Consider the following 15,493-nt stretch of genomic DNA (forward strand, 5'->3'; position numbering starts at 1 on the left):
TTGGAATGGGGCCCTGGGCAGCCTGAGCTGGTGGAGGCAACCGGCCCGTGGCAGGGCGGTGTGGCACGGATGTGGCTCCCAGCTGACTCTTGGCCAGCACCAGCCTCCTGGTGCTTCTCCTTCTTGAAGAAAAAAGGGGAGCAGAGGGTGAGCGAAAAGCAGAACTGGGGATCAGCTGGTGGTCATAGGCAGAGCATTACTCTGGGAGCAGCTTCCAAGGCCTTGCAGAAATTGAGAGTTTAAAGGTGAAGAAGAAGGATCTGGCATAGGGATGTAAATGGTTAAATGGACCGACCCAATCCAGGAGGCTGGAATGGGGAAAATCACTGGGTGTGAAAGGGCTCTTTGTCCCAGCAGGAAGGGACGCCCAGAGACTGAGTGTTGGGGACGCACCCTGATAGGAAGTCTGGGCAGGCTTGTTTGCAGGATAGGGTGCTGCTCACAGGGAAAGGCTGTGGTTTTGACTTGCTCTTTTACAGCAAGACAAATCCATTTCAGGAAGGTGCTTTTACCTAAGACCACTCAACACAGTGATGTACTGTAGGGAAGCAAGGCAGACCCAAAGAAAAACTCCAATCCTTGCACAGGACAGGCTCTGCTAGGAGAGCAATATCTCCCTTCCAGCACATCCTGGGATGCCACAACCCACTCAGGAACAAGCACCAAGGCAAGGAATGGAGAGTCCCTGTGTGAAAGGTGCCTTTTGCGCATTGCCAGATGCAATTCAGAGTTGCAAATATGATTTGGAGACCATGAGGAGGGCAGGCAGCCAGCTGTACCTGGGTAGGAAAGAACTTGTGTCTCCACCTTTCTTCTGTGAGCCAGGAGGCACAGCAAATAAAGGAAAGTGGATGGGAAAGCTCTCCCTGTTGCTTGCTAGGTTGATGGCTTAGCCCAGCAAGGGGTCAGCATGAATTATGCTTCCTGGCCACATAAGGCTATGCTGTCAAAGGGATATCCGCCAAACAGCGTGAGACAGCTGGGCTCCATGCAAGCCACAGGGGGCCCAAAGCAGAGGGCGGGACTGGATGATGGCTTTGGGCATCCCCAGGGAGTCCACCCCCATTTGGTGGCAGCGATGAGATACATCCTGCTGCTCTTCTCTTTGTGTTGGAGAAATTACAACAGAGTGGGAGGAAACTTCCTGAACGCTCTGGGAATTGGTTGCCTGCTGTATTAATACTTGCTAGTTTATATAGCTGTCCCTTAGGCAGGCGTTCAGCATCTGGTAGTAGAAAATGCGAGTGGTACAGATACTGAGCTGGGTGAGACACTGGAAGGTAGTAGTGTGTGTATGTGTGTAGTCATGCACTTGTACACGTGCCCGTGTGGCACTGTTTGCATGGGTCATGAAGTAGAGTCAATAGGAGAGAGCCAAGGATCCTGTGGCTTCCCCAAGTGCCAGGCAGATAATGTACTGGGGTGGAAGGGGACAGGCTGGTGACATATCTCTGTCACTGTGTGCTTGAGGAGGATGCTAAGTTTGGATTACCCTTGAGACTGAGGTTTCCTGTGCATCCTAAGGAACTCCTATCACTCCCATCCAAACTGCTCCTGCCACATCACAAGGTCCCTGCAGAGGTCTCAATGCCCATTCCCACCCACAAGGACCATTCACACCCATCCTTCTTGTTAAACTGCTTTAATATTTGGACATGAAGACAGGACAAAGCCATTCAGGCTGTGCACAGACAAGACGCCCCCGAGCCATGGTGCAAGGCTGCAGGGTTTCCCTTCTCAATGGATGTGTGGATTTGGCCAAAATGCAGTTCAGCTGGTGACGTCCTGAGCGTGCCAGTGGGGTGCACGTGTGGGATAGGGAAGGGGGATGAGGGCTCCCCAGGCAGCTCAGAGGTTGTTTAGCTCCAGCAAGGTCTGGTCCAGGACCTGGTGTATCCCCACATTCTCCTCTTTGGCACTGGCCAGACTCTCTGTGAACACAAGGGACACCCAGCCACACAGCAAGATGCACACGCAGACACAGCACAAGCATATCCAGGCACAGCCAGACCCACGCACACCACACCAAGCACAAACACACGCACACAGAAGACATCTCAGTGTGGTGCCAGCAGGGATGTGCCCCGACCCTCTGGGACCCCCAGGGACAGGTGGTCCATGCTCTTTATCTTCTCCATCCTCCCACAGTGCCCAGTTGCCCATGGACAGCCCTTCTGTGGCATGGGCACTGCTGACAGGTACTACTCCAGCCAGCCATCATCACATCCCCATCTCCCCATCCTGCCATCACCACCAGCCACAATGGGCACGTGCACAAACCCTTGGCTGCAAAAGAGGAGAGCCAGCGCCTGCTGCACGAGCCACGTGCTCCGTGAAGAAGAGGAGTGAGACAGCAGCCCAGAAAGTCAGGCGGAGAAGACAGCAGAGAAGGAGCAGAACTAATGAGGCTGCAGGGATGAGCTCACTGCTGGGGCAGCCTCCTTCAACGCTCGCTTGCAGATGGTATCCTCCTTCCGTGAGAGGTGGGGATGGGGCAAGGGTTCTGCCCACTCTGCTGCAAGGGCATCCTGCTGTGAGGGCATCCCCCTGCTCAGTTTAGGGTGACCAGAGGGATAGGAAAGAGTTGGCTGCCTGGGGAAGGGGAGGAAGGCAGATACACAAGGCACTGTGTCCCTCCCCAGTGGGGCCAGGCTGATGCCAGGGGACAGCCACCATCTGACGGACATTCTGGGACATGGCAAAAGCTCTCATCCCTCCCCCAGGATAATCCCATCAGCTCCACAGGGCTTTCCCATACCACTGAGCAGGGCAGTCACCCAAGGGGGGAGCGGGCAGGGCTCACAGCCTCAAGCCAGCCTGGTCAAAATGGGGTGGGAAACAGCTGGGGCTGGGGGCATCCCAGGGGCTGGGGCAGGAGCTGTCGCAGCTCAGTTGTTAAGTTCGGTAAGGATGACCCGCAGCTCGTTAGTGAGAACCCGGTTTTTCTCGGCCTCCTGCCGGGAGCGCTCTAGAGAAAACAGAGACATCAGCGCAGCAGTGGGAAGAGAAAGAGAAAGGAGAGTTAGCAAAGGGACAGCACTGCCCACGAGAGCCTTCACTGGGCACCCCATGGCTGCTTGGGGGGCAGTAGGGGAAGCAGGAGGAGGAGGCAGCCAGTCATAGGGCTGCTGGTCCATCAATTCCATGGCTGTGGGGTAGGGTGGAATGCTCAGGGAGGACTGGGACCAGAAATCACCACGGACAGCCCCTGCGGCCAGGGAGGGTGGTGGAGGACAGATGCCAGTCAGTGCTGAGAGGATGTTGTGATGTCTGGGAGCACAGATGAGGAATGGACAGACCAGGTCTAGCCCTATGAATTTAGGCTGAAAGAGTCACGGAGGTGGGGTCTGGAAAGTGGCACAAAATGAGGAAAGCTGTGTCCGAGAGCCAAGGGTGGTGGGGACACAGCTGTGCTGGGGTCCCTGAGACCACCCCCGGCTGCCGGCACCTGCATGAGATGGCAGGAAATGAAGGATGAGCGTGGAGAACCAGAGCAGCATGACGAAAACAAAGGAGAAACCAAGGAGAGAAAACGCTTTATTGAGACCAACTCAGTAACCCAGAGGGACAGAACAGAAAAGAAAAAGTCATGAAATGCAAAATGCAAACTGAAAAGCAATGTGCAAAGGACAGAGGCAAGGCAGGGAGGGGAGCGCGGGTGGTGGGGGTGTCTGCCTGGGACCAGGACCACCCCCCTCCATCCCATATCCCCCCTGGCATGCAGCACCGGGATGGCTGTGCTGGAGGGGCAAGTCCCTAGTGCTTGTGCTGCTGGGGGGAAATGCGGGACACAAGGCCCCTGGGCATAGCTCCATCCTCCCACATCCCCGTGGGGTGTGGGGTCCCGGGGATGCACCCCTTCCCCTTTAACACCCCATAGCGCCTACACCTCATCTTGTGGGAACACAGAATTAATAGAATCACAGCATGGCTGGGGTTGGAAGAGAACTTAAAGAAGAGGGTTGGAAGAGACCCTGCCATGGGCAGGGGTGGCACCGGCTATGAATACCCCAGGCCAACTCCTGTTGACCAGTGGCCATGGGCCAGGAAGGACAGAGAGGGGACAGAGTAGGGACAGAGTGGGCAGTAGGAGTGGAGAGGGTGCCGGGCAGGCAAAATGGCAGAGCTGGGGGGGGAGGAAGGCAGGCAGGGGTGCAGTGCTGGTGCCCAGTGTGGGGTTCAGAGGGAGGTGATGTCATTAAGCGCATTGTCCAGCTCCTCGCTGATGGCTTTGTACTTCATCTTCTGTGCATATACTTCGTCTGCAGGTGGGGGGAGTGGGGAGCAGGTGGTGGAGCAGGGAGGGAGTGAGTGGCAGAGAGAGAGAGAGTGGCGGTGAGCAGGAGGCAAGGGTGGTGGGAGCGTGCAGGTACGGCACCGGGCACAAGGCAGTGTGGATGAGGCCATATTTCCCATGTGGGACTCCAGCACCTCCACAGCATCCCAGCTTCCCCCCTCCCATCACCCATGCCCACCCCCAGCACAAGGAGACCCCATCCCTGCCTGCCCATGAAAGAGGGACACACGGCAGCGAGGACCCTTTTACCTTCTAAGTCATCAATGGTTTTCTCCAGCTTTGCCACAGACCGCTCAGCAAATTCTGCCCTGGTCTCAGCCTGCAGGAACACAGCAAGAACAGTGAGCGTGATGGGAATGCCCTTAAGTCCACACCCCAAACATGCTCTGTTCCCCAAAACTGTCCCATTTGCTGCACCTGGGCTGGTGACCATCTCAATTTGCCTCCAAGGCAGAGGGGTGAGATGTTATTTTGCTGCTGCCAGTGCATGTCCCAGGAGCAGAGCATCGTGCATCCAAGAGCCTTACCTCCTTCAGTTTCTCCCCTAGAAGCTTGATTTCCTCCTCATACTTGTCCTCCTTGGTGGAATACTGCAGGGACAGAGAGGATCTCAGCTCCAGAGGACACCTCCAGTTCTTCACCCCAATCAGGGACCCTCCTCCCCTCAACCCTGCACACTCTGCCCAGCCCCAGAAGCCCCACTAGGTCATACCTTGTCAGCCTGGGCCTCCAGAGACTTCAAGTTGTTGGTGACAATTTTCAGCTCCTCCTCTAGGTCACCACATTTACTACATCCCAAGCAGGGGCCACCAGGCAGGGGAGGGGGTGGTGAAGGGGAGAAGGGGGGAGCGGAAGGAGCATGGGGAAGGAGGAAAGGAGAGAGAACAAGTTGAGAGAGGAGAAAACTCAGAGTGGAGGAGCAGCAGAGCCACTGGGCACATATCCCTTCCTCGCATGTCACTGCTGTACTCCTGCATCCATCTGAGGAGGAGGAGAGTGGACATGGAGGAGCATGTGCTGCCCACAGAGGGACAGGTGAGGTGAGGGCTGTGGCAGCAGTGCAGAGAGGAGAGAAGTGGCTGGCGTGGCTCAAGAGACAGCGATAGAGAGAGGGGGGCTGCTGCATCTTGCCCCACACCCCTGCCCCAGTACCTCTTCCTCTGAGGCAATGAGGGATTTGAGGCTCTGGTCCATGGTCCGCAGCTCCTCCTCCAGCTGTCTCACTCGACTGGGGTAGAAAAGGGGCACCCACAGATTGGGGCCAGCAGAGAGCAGGTCAAGGATGTGCCGGGGGCCAGCATCGCTCCTCCCTCCTCCCACCTAATGGGTGACTGGGATGGAGATCCCTGTCCCCATGTCGACACACGGACATGTCCGCAGCTCCCATGGGCAAGAGAATGGGACAGGGGTGGTATGAGAGCCTCATGTGCCTGAAGCCCTGCTCACCTCTCCGCCACCTCTGCCCGCTCCTCCGAGCGCTCCAGCTCTCCCTCAAGGACCACCAGCTTGCGGGCCACCTGTTGGGGACATCCAGAGGAACATGTCAGGTTGGATATTAGGAAAAATGTCTTCTCAGAGTGGTGATTCACTGGCACAGGCTGACCAAGGAGATGGTGGAGTCACCGTCCCTGAAGGTGTTCAAGAACCATGGGAAGTGGTTAGTGGGCTTGGTGGGAATGGTTCGGGGTTGGATTGGATGATCTTAGAGGTCTTCTCCAAACTTCATGATTCTAGGAGGCTATGTCAAATGCAGACTAGGAAGCAGGGCTGCAGGGCACTGCCTTTGATGAAACCAGGGATCAGGGGACACAGGTGGTGGCACACACCTCCTCATATTTGCGGTCGGCCTCTTCCGCTATGTGCTTGGCCTCCTTCAGCTGCATTTCCTGGAGTTCCATTTTCTCCTCATCCTTCATGGCCCTGTTTTCAATGACCTTCATGCCTCTGAGGAAAGTCAGAACAAGTAGGTTAGGAAGAATTTATTCATGGAGAGGGTGGCCAAGGATTGGGCTGCCCAGGGAGGTTGGTGGAGTCCCCATCCCTGGAAGTGTTTAAGAGATGTGAGGACTTGGCACTGAGGGATATGGATTAACGACGGATCTCAGTAGGTTGGGTTGGTGATTGGGCTAGATGATCCTGAAGATCTTTTCCAGACCACACGATTCTGTGATTCTATGAGGTTATGGCTGTAGGTGGAGGTGGTACCTGCATCTCCTTCCTGCCCGCTGTACTCTGATGTGTCCATCCTCACGCTCCAGAGACACAGTGCATTGCCAAGGAACACAGGCACCCTGTGCAGTAGGGTCACATCAGCAGTACCCTGGGGATGCACAGCTGAACCAGCAGAGATGCCCCATGGCAATCCAGGAGATGTGCCTCTCAGCCAGGCAGGTCAAAGTGATCTTTGCCAGTGGAGGCAAACGGCCAGCTGCAAATTGTTCATTGCCACCTACCCAGAAGGCATTGACATGTCTGCCCTCACTTGCATGGCTCCTGCACAGGAAATGTGTGTGCTGAAAGCAGGTACTTCACCAGAGGGTGAGCAATGCCCCGTGTGTGTTCTGCAGCCCTCTTCAGGATGCTACTGCTTCATTCCCAGGGGCCAACCTCAGCTCCTGGGCTACTGCTCAATCCTCAGAATCACAGAATCACAGAATGGCCAGGGTTGGAAGGGACCCTAAGGATCATGAATCTCCAACCCCCCTGCCAAATGCAGGGCCACCAACCTTCCCATGGGGCACAAAACCAGTTCTGAGAGAACCCTCTGGCTCCAGGCACAGCTTAATAATTTGTACAGGCATCAGATCAAATTGTTAGGGATTTAATGTGTGCCCTGAACATTTCAAAGCGTGCCACAAATGCCTGTAGCAAAGGGAGCTGTGTTGTGCTCCCTCCCTACAGAAAAAACAATGCAAACTCCCATGGGGTCAACTCAAGGGCTCCCCAAGCCCTGCTGCAAAGCCAAGGGATTGTCTGCTATCATGGACAACCCAAAGCTAACCCCTGTTGTCCGCCACTCCCCCCCCACCCAGTCACACCTCTCGCTCTCATCTGCCGCCTTCTCAGCCTCTTCCAGCTTCTGCAGGGCGGTGGCCAGGCGCTCCTGGGCCCGGTCCAGCTCCTCCTCCACCAGCTGGATGCGGCGGTTCAGAGAAGCCACCTCAGCCTCAGCCTGTGGAGCAGAAACCTCTTGGTCACCACATGGCACACAGACATGTATGTAGCACTGTCAGGAGTTATTTTAGCTGGGACACCCCTTTGCACTCTGCACCAATCACTTCTGACCCACTCTGACACTTTGCAGCCCCATCACTCTCCGCAATTACATGGTGTTCCTCCATCCCTAACATTGTGCTTGATGCCAGCTGCTCCTTAACATGTGTGCACTGTGCCCAAACCCAATTCTCGCACCCCCTGCCCAGGAGACAGAAGAAATGCTCTCAATGGGTACTCAGGGCTGTGCCTTCCCCAGGCCAGCATTGGGGTTTTGCAGAGCAGTGAGTAAAGGAGGAGGAATGCCTTGAGCTGATCCGCTCCCGAAAAGGATACGGGAGCCACTTGTCGATTTCCTGTTTACGGAGGCAGTGTAGCAAACCGGCCCCATAGAGCCGAGCCCCCTCTTGGGGTCACGCGGAGTCCCCCCGCACTGCACAGCCGACTCACACAGCCCGGCCGCGGGGCGATGAAGCGAGCTGCCCTCGGACCAATGGCGCCCGGCCAACCTCGCACCGCAGGGGCCGGAGGGAGCGGGGCCCCCCGCGTTCCCATGCTCCCCTTGCGCCGACGGGGCGGGCAGCCAGAGCCGGCCGGGAGCGGTGGCTCTGGCCCCCCGCCAGCCCCCGGTCGCCTGGCCCCGTTCTCTTTCCATTCTCTAAAGCTTCCCTGCTCCATCACAGCTGGGAAACGCTGCCTCAGCAGCTCCCGACCCCGCGGTGGGGACAAAAAACCCAAAACTCAAAGGGATGGGCTGCGGTGGGAGCGCCCTGCTTCATCGCCGGTACGTGGGGCAGAACGAGCGGGGATGCCCGAAACAGAGGTCCCGGTCATATGTTCAGCCTCACCTCGGCGTGAGCTTTTTCCCAGGGAATGACCCCCGAAGTGGGTCAGCGCTGCCCGAATGGGCGCTCGGGAACATGAGCTGCTGAGAGGGGAACCCGATCTGCGGCTGCAGGAAAGGGCCGCTTCCTCTGCCCGCGACAACGGCGCGGGTACCGCACCCAGCTCTGCCGGCCCCGATAGCGGGTGGATGCGGGAGCCGGGGGAGGGCAGCGGAAAAAGAGACAAAAAACCTCCCCACAACAACAGCACGAAGCCAAACCGGGAACGACCCGCAGCCTGTAAAAGCCACAGAGCGGAAACATTGGCCTGTGCCAGCGCGTAAGGATGGTTTATCCCTACGACGGGGTGCAGAGGGCTCTGCGGCCGCTCCCGAACCAGGCAGCAGCCGCTCGGGCGTGGGGAGCTGGGCCGCGATGTGGGGCCGTTCCCGAGCTGAGCAACCCCGCGAGGCCCCGGCAGCGGGGAGCTGCCCGCAGCCCCCGCCCCGCACCGGCACCCGCGGGGGGCTCACCAACGCCCACCGGGACGCGCGGCCCAGCAGCTCGCCCGTGCCCCTCGCTCCCCGGTGCGCGGCCCCGAGGGGCGGCGCCGCCCAGTCTAGGGGTCGCGAGGTGCCCCCAGGAGCCTTACCCGCTCCCGGGCCTGCCGCTCGGCATCGGCCTCCCGCTGCAGGTGCTCGGCGCGTTCCTCCGCCTCGTCGGCCACCTGCTGCAGGCTCTGGATCTTCTTCTTGACGGCGTCGATGGAGCTGATGCCGGCCATGGCCGTGCGGCCGGCGGGGAGCGCAGCGAGGCCGCTCCGCTGAGCCCTTTGTGGGATCCGCCTGGCTCGGGCAGGAAGCGCTCAGGCGGCGGCCGCTCCCGCCCTGCCTCCATCCCTTCCTGCTCCTCCTCCTCCTCCTCCTCCTGCCGCACACCGACCCGCTCCCGCTGCGCTCCCTGCGCTGAGCGCGTGTCGCCCCCGATAAGGCGCATGGCTGCGCCATGGAGGGCACACTGTGCCCCCCCGCATTAGGGACGCAGCTCCCCCAAAGCAGGGCACAGAGTGCATGCCCCAGCCGAGCCTCCGCAGGCAGAGGGGTGCTTGTTTTCCTGGGAGGAAAAGGGGCAGCAGAGGCTGTGAGCCCCTCTGCGTAGAGTGTATCCAGGGGTGCTCCCCAGAATCTCCACACATCTGCTACAGTGACGGGAGGCACGGACTTTTGTCCCACAGGTGAAGCAATGAGAGGGATGGGGATGCTCTTGGGCATCCCCTGGGTACAGTCCTTGGCCACACAAAGGCCCCCAGGGCTGATGCTCCAGGGTACAGGCATATCCAGCTCTGCACCCCAGCCACAGCACATGCTTGGGTCCGTCAGAAGGGCAAGGTGTGGTGGCATTCAGTCCTCCATCAAGGAGCTCTGTGAGCTGCCGGGCAGCCCCAGCCACACTTTATGCCTGCTTCCAGGGATGCCATTTCCCAGGATCTGGGGCTTCCCTGGAGAGGCAGCATCTGGCCATGCCCCCGCAGCACCGAGTCCCAAGCCAGATGGCAGCAGTGTGGCAGCACATGGCTTTGGGCTTGGCCCTAGTCCCAGCCTCATGCTTGGGCACAGATCAGGGCATGGGGTGCAGGGCAGAAGGGGAGTCTCAAGAGTAAAGGGAGCAGGCTGGGGGCAGGCACCCTGGTCCCATATCGGCCAGAGCAGGGTGCCTCCTGCTCTGGCCCCACCCAGGGATGCAGTCACTTCCCAGCAGCGCCCGTTCCCTCCCACCGGCTCAGGGAATCACCAAATAAGAGCAAAGTCTCAGCTTGGGAGAGTGCTGGGGCGGGAACTTGGGTGAAGCCTTGTGGGACCGTGGCCTGTGATCGTGGCCTGGGAACAGCAGAATGTGCGTGTCCCTGTGCTCGCAGTTCGCTGGGACAGGCCGGTGGCCAGAGACAACACAGGGCTGGAGGGGGACGTACCCTGCTCCAACCACCACGCTGTCCTCACGGGATGTCTCTTTGGGAGACAAGGAGGGAATGGGGCTGCAGTGGCCTTGCTCCGCACTGCCAGCACTCTGATAATCAGTGGCTACGAGAGCAGCCTGTCCCCAAGCCCTGTGTCTGGGGCATCCTGCACCCAGCTCACCCCCATCCTGCATGAACCTGCTCAGAGCAGCACAGAACCACACACAGCACAGTTGCCCTCTGGACAAGATAAACAAACTCTTCCAGGGAATTCCCACTGCTTTGACAACTTGGTCAGCCTTAAGGCAGCCTGACTTTGGGCAGCCTTAAGGGTTGGGAATCGATGACAGAACCTTTCTCAGGACAAACTTGTAAAACCTCCCTACAAACGCAGCCTGGCACTGGGGCCACTGGCATCCAATGAGGCTCACTGCCTGCTCTGCCCACATCCCTGACCCGGCAACCCCTGTTCCCCTGTAGGCTGGGGTCCCAGTAGGGGACATGGGCACCTCCAAGGACTTTGCTGTCGTTGTCTGTCCTCATCTGCTCTCCCTTGTCCTTGGCGGCCACCTTGGACTTTTGACGCATCTCCCCCATTTAGCTCCATAAACCCGCCAGGATTGAATTTTTGTTCTCAATCCTAAAAAGCCTGGCCATGCCCCTGCTGGCCATGCTCCAGACAGTTCCCCTTTAGCTTCTCCTCCAGTTTCCAGGGTTGGTTTTCATCAGAGAAGGACTGGCTATCAAAAGGAGCATTTATTTATAGGGTGCCAAATACCCCGTGTGGCACTGCGGGTTGTTATACCCAGTTCCTAAACAGGCTCAAGACACGCACAGCTGTTCCACCCTTCATCTCAGCCAGGCGCAAGCCAATTTCAACACCTTCCTAACATCTCCCCACTGGGATCCATTTCCCAGGAGTAGCATCAGTCATGGCCCTAAATAAAACTCTTCCCAGCCTTTCCCTTCTCAGGGTACAGGGTGGCACGTTGAACCCCTAAAGGGCTGTCCCCATGCTCCCTGAGCATCCTTCCCAACCAGCGCTCAGTGCGGGCAAGAGTTTTCCTATTTCTCAGTTTCTTTTCCCATTTTTTTCTAACACGTTTTAGCAACTATTTCCAAGTTTTCCCTACATGTGCATGTCGGCGCAGTGGGGATGCTCATCCCTATGAGCTCTAGGGCACTGGGCCAAGTGATGCCCCAGTACCCTGGCACCTATATGGCATCCACAGCCAGAACGGGTCCGACACCCTTCCCACCAAGGCTGACCATATAAGGTTCCCCTCTTCCTTCACCCCCCCGGGGTCCAGTGCCTGCTTAGGGGAGGGGTTGCCTACGTACGTCCGTGGCTTTCTTCTCCGCCTGCTCCAGCTTCTCCTGGGCCTCCTTGACAGATTCAGAGTATTTCTCCACCTCATCTTCTGTGCCCTTCAGCTTCTTCTGCAGGCCCTGCTGTTCCTCCTCCAGCTGGGGAAGGGATAGAGCACGGGTGTCATGGGTGGTCACCCTGGAACACCCACCCAGCAAGAGGCAGCCATCCTCACCTTGCAGTGACCGAAGTCCATTTGGGGGCCCCAGGACTTCAGGGCTGGGGACAGGAGAAGTCCTGACATGAAGACACAGCTTTAGGGCACTGGGAAGGTCCCTGTCCATATGGCTGTGGTGGGAGTGCGTTGTCCCCCAGGACCCCGTGCAGAGGGGTAGGGAAGTGGCAATAGGGGGTCCCAGCAAGACATAGTGAGTTTGGGGATACTGAGGTCAGAAACAACAGGCATTGGTCCCCATGGTTGGACAGTCCCAGATTGGAGATCCCTAAGGTTGGACACCCAGCAGGACTACTTCCCTAAGACTGGCTATCTCCAAACTGGGGATCCCAGAGGTTAGAAACCCCTGAATGGTGGATCCTCAAGATTGGACACCCAGCAGGACAAGGTCCCAAAGGTTGGACAACCCTGGGATGGGGGGGTTCCCACGTTGGACACCCATTAGGACAAGGACTCCGGGGCCAGACATCCCTAGACTGCGGGTCCTCAAGGGTTGTACACCCCTATAATGGGGGTGGCCAAGATCGAACACCCAGAGAAGCGGGATCCTCAGGGCCAGATCCCTTTAGGGCCGGGATTCCCAGCGCTTTTTTGGGGAAGGCTATGGGACACTCACCTGCTTGCAGCGATCCTCTGCCTGCTTCTTGTCAGCCTCTGCCTGCTCGGCACGGTCGATGGCATTCTCCTTGTCCAGTTTGAGCATCTGCATCTTCTTCTTGATGGCCTCCATGGTGGCGGTGGGGCGGCGGCAGCGGTGGGGCGCGAGGCGGCGGCGGTGGGGATCGGAGCACCGGGGGCAGCGGCAGCACCGGCACTGCGCCCACCGCCTCGCCGCGCCGCCTAAGAGCCGGGGAGGGGCCGCGCCGGGAGGGAGGGGGCCGCCCCGGGACCTCCCCCGCCGCCCGCCAGCACCTTTTAGGGACAGACTTCGCCGCAGTCCGCGGCACCGAGGGAGACGGGGGGGTCGGCACCCGGCGGGCAGCCCCGGCACCTGGCACCGAAGGGGCACCGGGAGAGGGGCGTAGCGGTGGCTCTGCGCTGGGGACACCGGGGTCTCTGCGGTGGGGGTGCCGTGGTGGCACGGTGCTGGGGACATCGGTGACAGCACGCTGGGGACGCCGCGAGGGGTCCGATTGAGGGGACACACTGCTGAGGGCACTCCTGGTGGCACTTCCGCGGGAACACTGGCAGCGCTGGGCTTGAGGACACCCCGCTTTTGCCCCTGTGCTGTTATTGTCACCTGGGGACACTGCTTGGTGACTCGCCGATGTCAGTGACCCACCTCTGTCCGCAAAGCTGTCCCTGAACGAGGGGACACCCTGCACTTTGTCACTGTGCCCTGGGGAAGGGGGACCCTGAGGGCTGGCGCTGCTCTTGGGGACACCCACGGCAGTCCTGGGGGTCCTGGGGTGCTGCAATGGCACTCGGACTCCTACAGGCTGTGACCACCTGGGGACACCCCATAGGCCAGCTTTGCTCCCTGGGGCAGAGGGACACTCCATCAGCTCCAAAAGGAGCAGGGGATGCCCAGAACCATCATGATACTGCTGTGCCCCAGGGTCCCCTGTGTTGTTTGTGTCTCTGTGCCTACAGCAGGACACTGTTCTTCTGGCACTGCAGCCCCCCATATAGCCCCATAGCAAGGGTGCCCCACCAGCCTGGCACAGCTGGAGACTGGGGTCATGGCCCTAAGCCAAACTTAGCACCCCACTCCCAGAGCCAGCAGTGGGCACAGGGATGCTCTGTGGAGGTGGCCACAGTGAGATCCCCCTGTGCCACGCAGGCTCCTCCTAGCACAGCCACCCCAGGACCCTCCTCTGCACCGCCCCAGTGTCCTCTGTGAAAGGCCTGGCAGCAAAACACAACGGAAAAATCCTCTGGGACTGGAGAGAGCCAAGCACTGACCCCCCCTTCCCATCCCACTGCTGCGTCACAGCACCAGCACCAGCACTGCCCCACGTTACCACCACTCCAGTGCCATCATCCCCAGCAGGAGGGCACCTCCAATGGGACAGTGTACCAGGGTGACTTGGGGCATGCAGGCTGCCTTGCTCCTTCTTTCTTCTCACAATAAACCTTATTCTATGGGCCAAAAAAAAAAAAAAAAAAAAAGCAAACCCTTCTGATCCCAACTCCTCCAAAAATACCCCATGCTTGAATACCGCTCATAAATGCTTCTGGTGCATTCCCAGCTGCAGGGTGGGTTTGGAGCTGGGGGGGTCAGAGGGGATGGGGTGGGATGGGATGGACAAGGTGAGGGACTGTGTGAGCTCCAAGGCCATCCCTTTGCACCCACATCCAGCAATGGGGTGCACACTTGACTTTTTGGCACAGAGGCACGGTGAAAATGATTGGAGGTGAGAACTGGAGAAAATGGTTTTATAGGAGCAAGACAAGGATGGTTGGCTCTGGGGAAGATGCTTCAGCCCAGAGCAGCCCAGTGAACTCAGAGGTGATGAGTACAACGTGAGCAGCTGGGGGAGCTTCCTATGAGCCCCCCTAGGGATGCAGGTCCCTCTCACTGCACTCTCCATTTTCCGCGTGGCCACATCCTACAGGAACACCTGGTGCCATGCAGGTGCTCCTGTCCATGGCTTTGCCCTCAAAGCTGAACTGCAGGACAAGGGGTTCTGGGGTAGGCACCTTTCTCCAGTATGTTCCTAGGGAAGGGACTTCTTTGGTTGTCATCACTGCCCATTGTTCCCCAATGAGGCAGGCTGCAGGTCGTCTGCCCACCCCAAATTCAGGGCCATGGTGGGACTGCTGGCACCTTATGATTGGCATATCCCGAGCACCATTTGTGCCTGCTGGAACCTGCATGCAAAAATAGCCCCTCCAATCCCAGCTGAAAGATTTATGGGCTCAGGGCTCCAGCCATGCTAAATGCTGCCTTGTGTCCCTCCAACATGTATTTACAGCTGGCACCTGTGTCCCAACCTTTGCCTGAGAGATGTGGCTGAGGGTCCCCACTGCTGCAGCCCACTGCCCCGGGTGGTGGAGCTGGGCTGTGCTTGTGTCTGGTACCTGGTGCTGGGTCAGGCAGTGCAGATTGTCAGGGGACAGCTGGCAGGGCTGAGATTCCTGCGGGAGGCGCAAATCTGCCCTGGAGCTGGGCCATGGAACAGTGTCACGGGGGGCATAGTGGCCCCTCTGCACTTCGACACCCGAAGATGCTGCAGGACACCACAGTGCTGCAGGGAACGGAGACCCCCCCCCCCCCAACAGTCCCATGGCCAGCCCGATGGACACAGCTGAGAACTGCAGAGTTGTGACATGTCATGCAGTGCAGTTCAGCCTCCAGGCTGCTCACTGGTGCTGGCCCTGCAGCATGGGTACTTGGGGTGCAGGGACAGAGGTATCCCCACTGCATCCCACCATATCCCTCGTGTCCCCAAGCTCTGCTGAGTGACGGGACGGGGTGACAGCAGGTGGGGAAGGGGCCGTGCTGGGGCAGCCGGGGTGACTATTTCAGGGCCTGAGCTTAGCCCAGGCAGCCAGAGGGGCTCCAGCCGCATTCCCGGCTGCTGCCTCATTGGGGGGTCGATATATAGGGGGTGCCCCACCTGCACCCCCTCCTACCACTCTGCCTAGGGATATTTTCGGCTGCCTGCAGGAATGGGGCCAGGAGTGCAGAGCCTCAGGGGCAGGTGCTACACTGGAG

General features: G+C 58.8%; 1 protein-coding gene across 5 annotated transcripts; it reads right to left on the reverse strand.

The window, feature by feature from the left end:
- Positions 1-1,626: 1,626 nt before the first annotated feature.
- On the reverse strand, positions 1,627-12,636 carry TPM2 (tropomyosin 2). 5 transcript variants are annotated; one of them, XM_042875215.1, is made up of 9 exons: positions 12,449-12,632; positions 11,630-11,755; positions 7,336-7,469; positions 6,124-6,241; positions 5,744-5,814; positions 5,010-5,085; positions 4,825-4,887; positions 4,547-4,616; positions 1,627-1,931 (listed from the first exon to the last, which is right to left on the reverse strand). In XM_042875215.1, exons 1-9 carry the CDS (start codon positions 12,560-12,562, stop codon positions 1,849-1,851), a joined length of 855 nt encoding a protein of 284 aa, XP_042731149.1. In that variant the 5' UTR covers positions 12,563-12,632; the 3' UTR covers positions 1,627-1,848. The 5 variants fall into 5 exon arrangements, with proteins under 5 accessions (XP_042731149.1, XP_042731147.1, XP_042731151.1 ...); XM_042875213.1 differs by lacking the exon at positions 5,010-5,085 and adding an exon at positions 5,450-5,525 and having other exon boundaries at positions 12,449-12,629; XM_042875216.1 differs by lacking the exon at positions 1,627-1,931 and adding an exon at positions 3,525-4,262 and having other exon boundaries at positions 12,449-12,636.
- Between the last annotated feature and the right edge of the window lie 2,857 nt (positions 12,637-15,493).

The sequence above is a fragment of the Lagopus leucura genome, unplaced genomic scaffold, assembly GCF_019238085.1.
Source record: "Lagopus leucura isolate 7727_CA_CO unplaced genomic scaffold, USGS_WTPT01 Super-Scaffold_100014, whole genome shotgun sequence".
Classification (NCBI taxonomy): domain Eukaryota; kingdom Metazoa; phylum Chordata; class Aves; order Galliformes; family Phasianidae; genus Lagopus; species Lagopus leucura.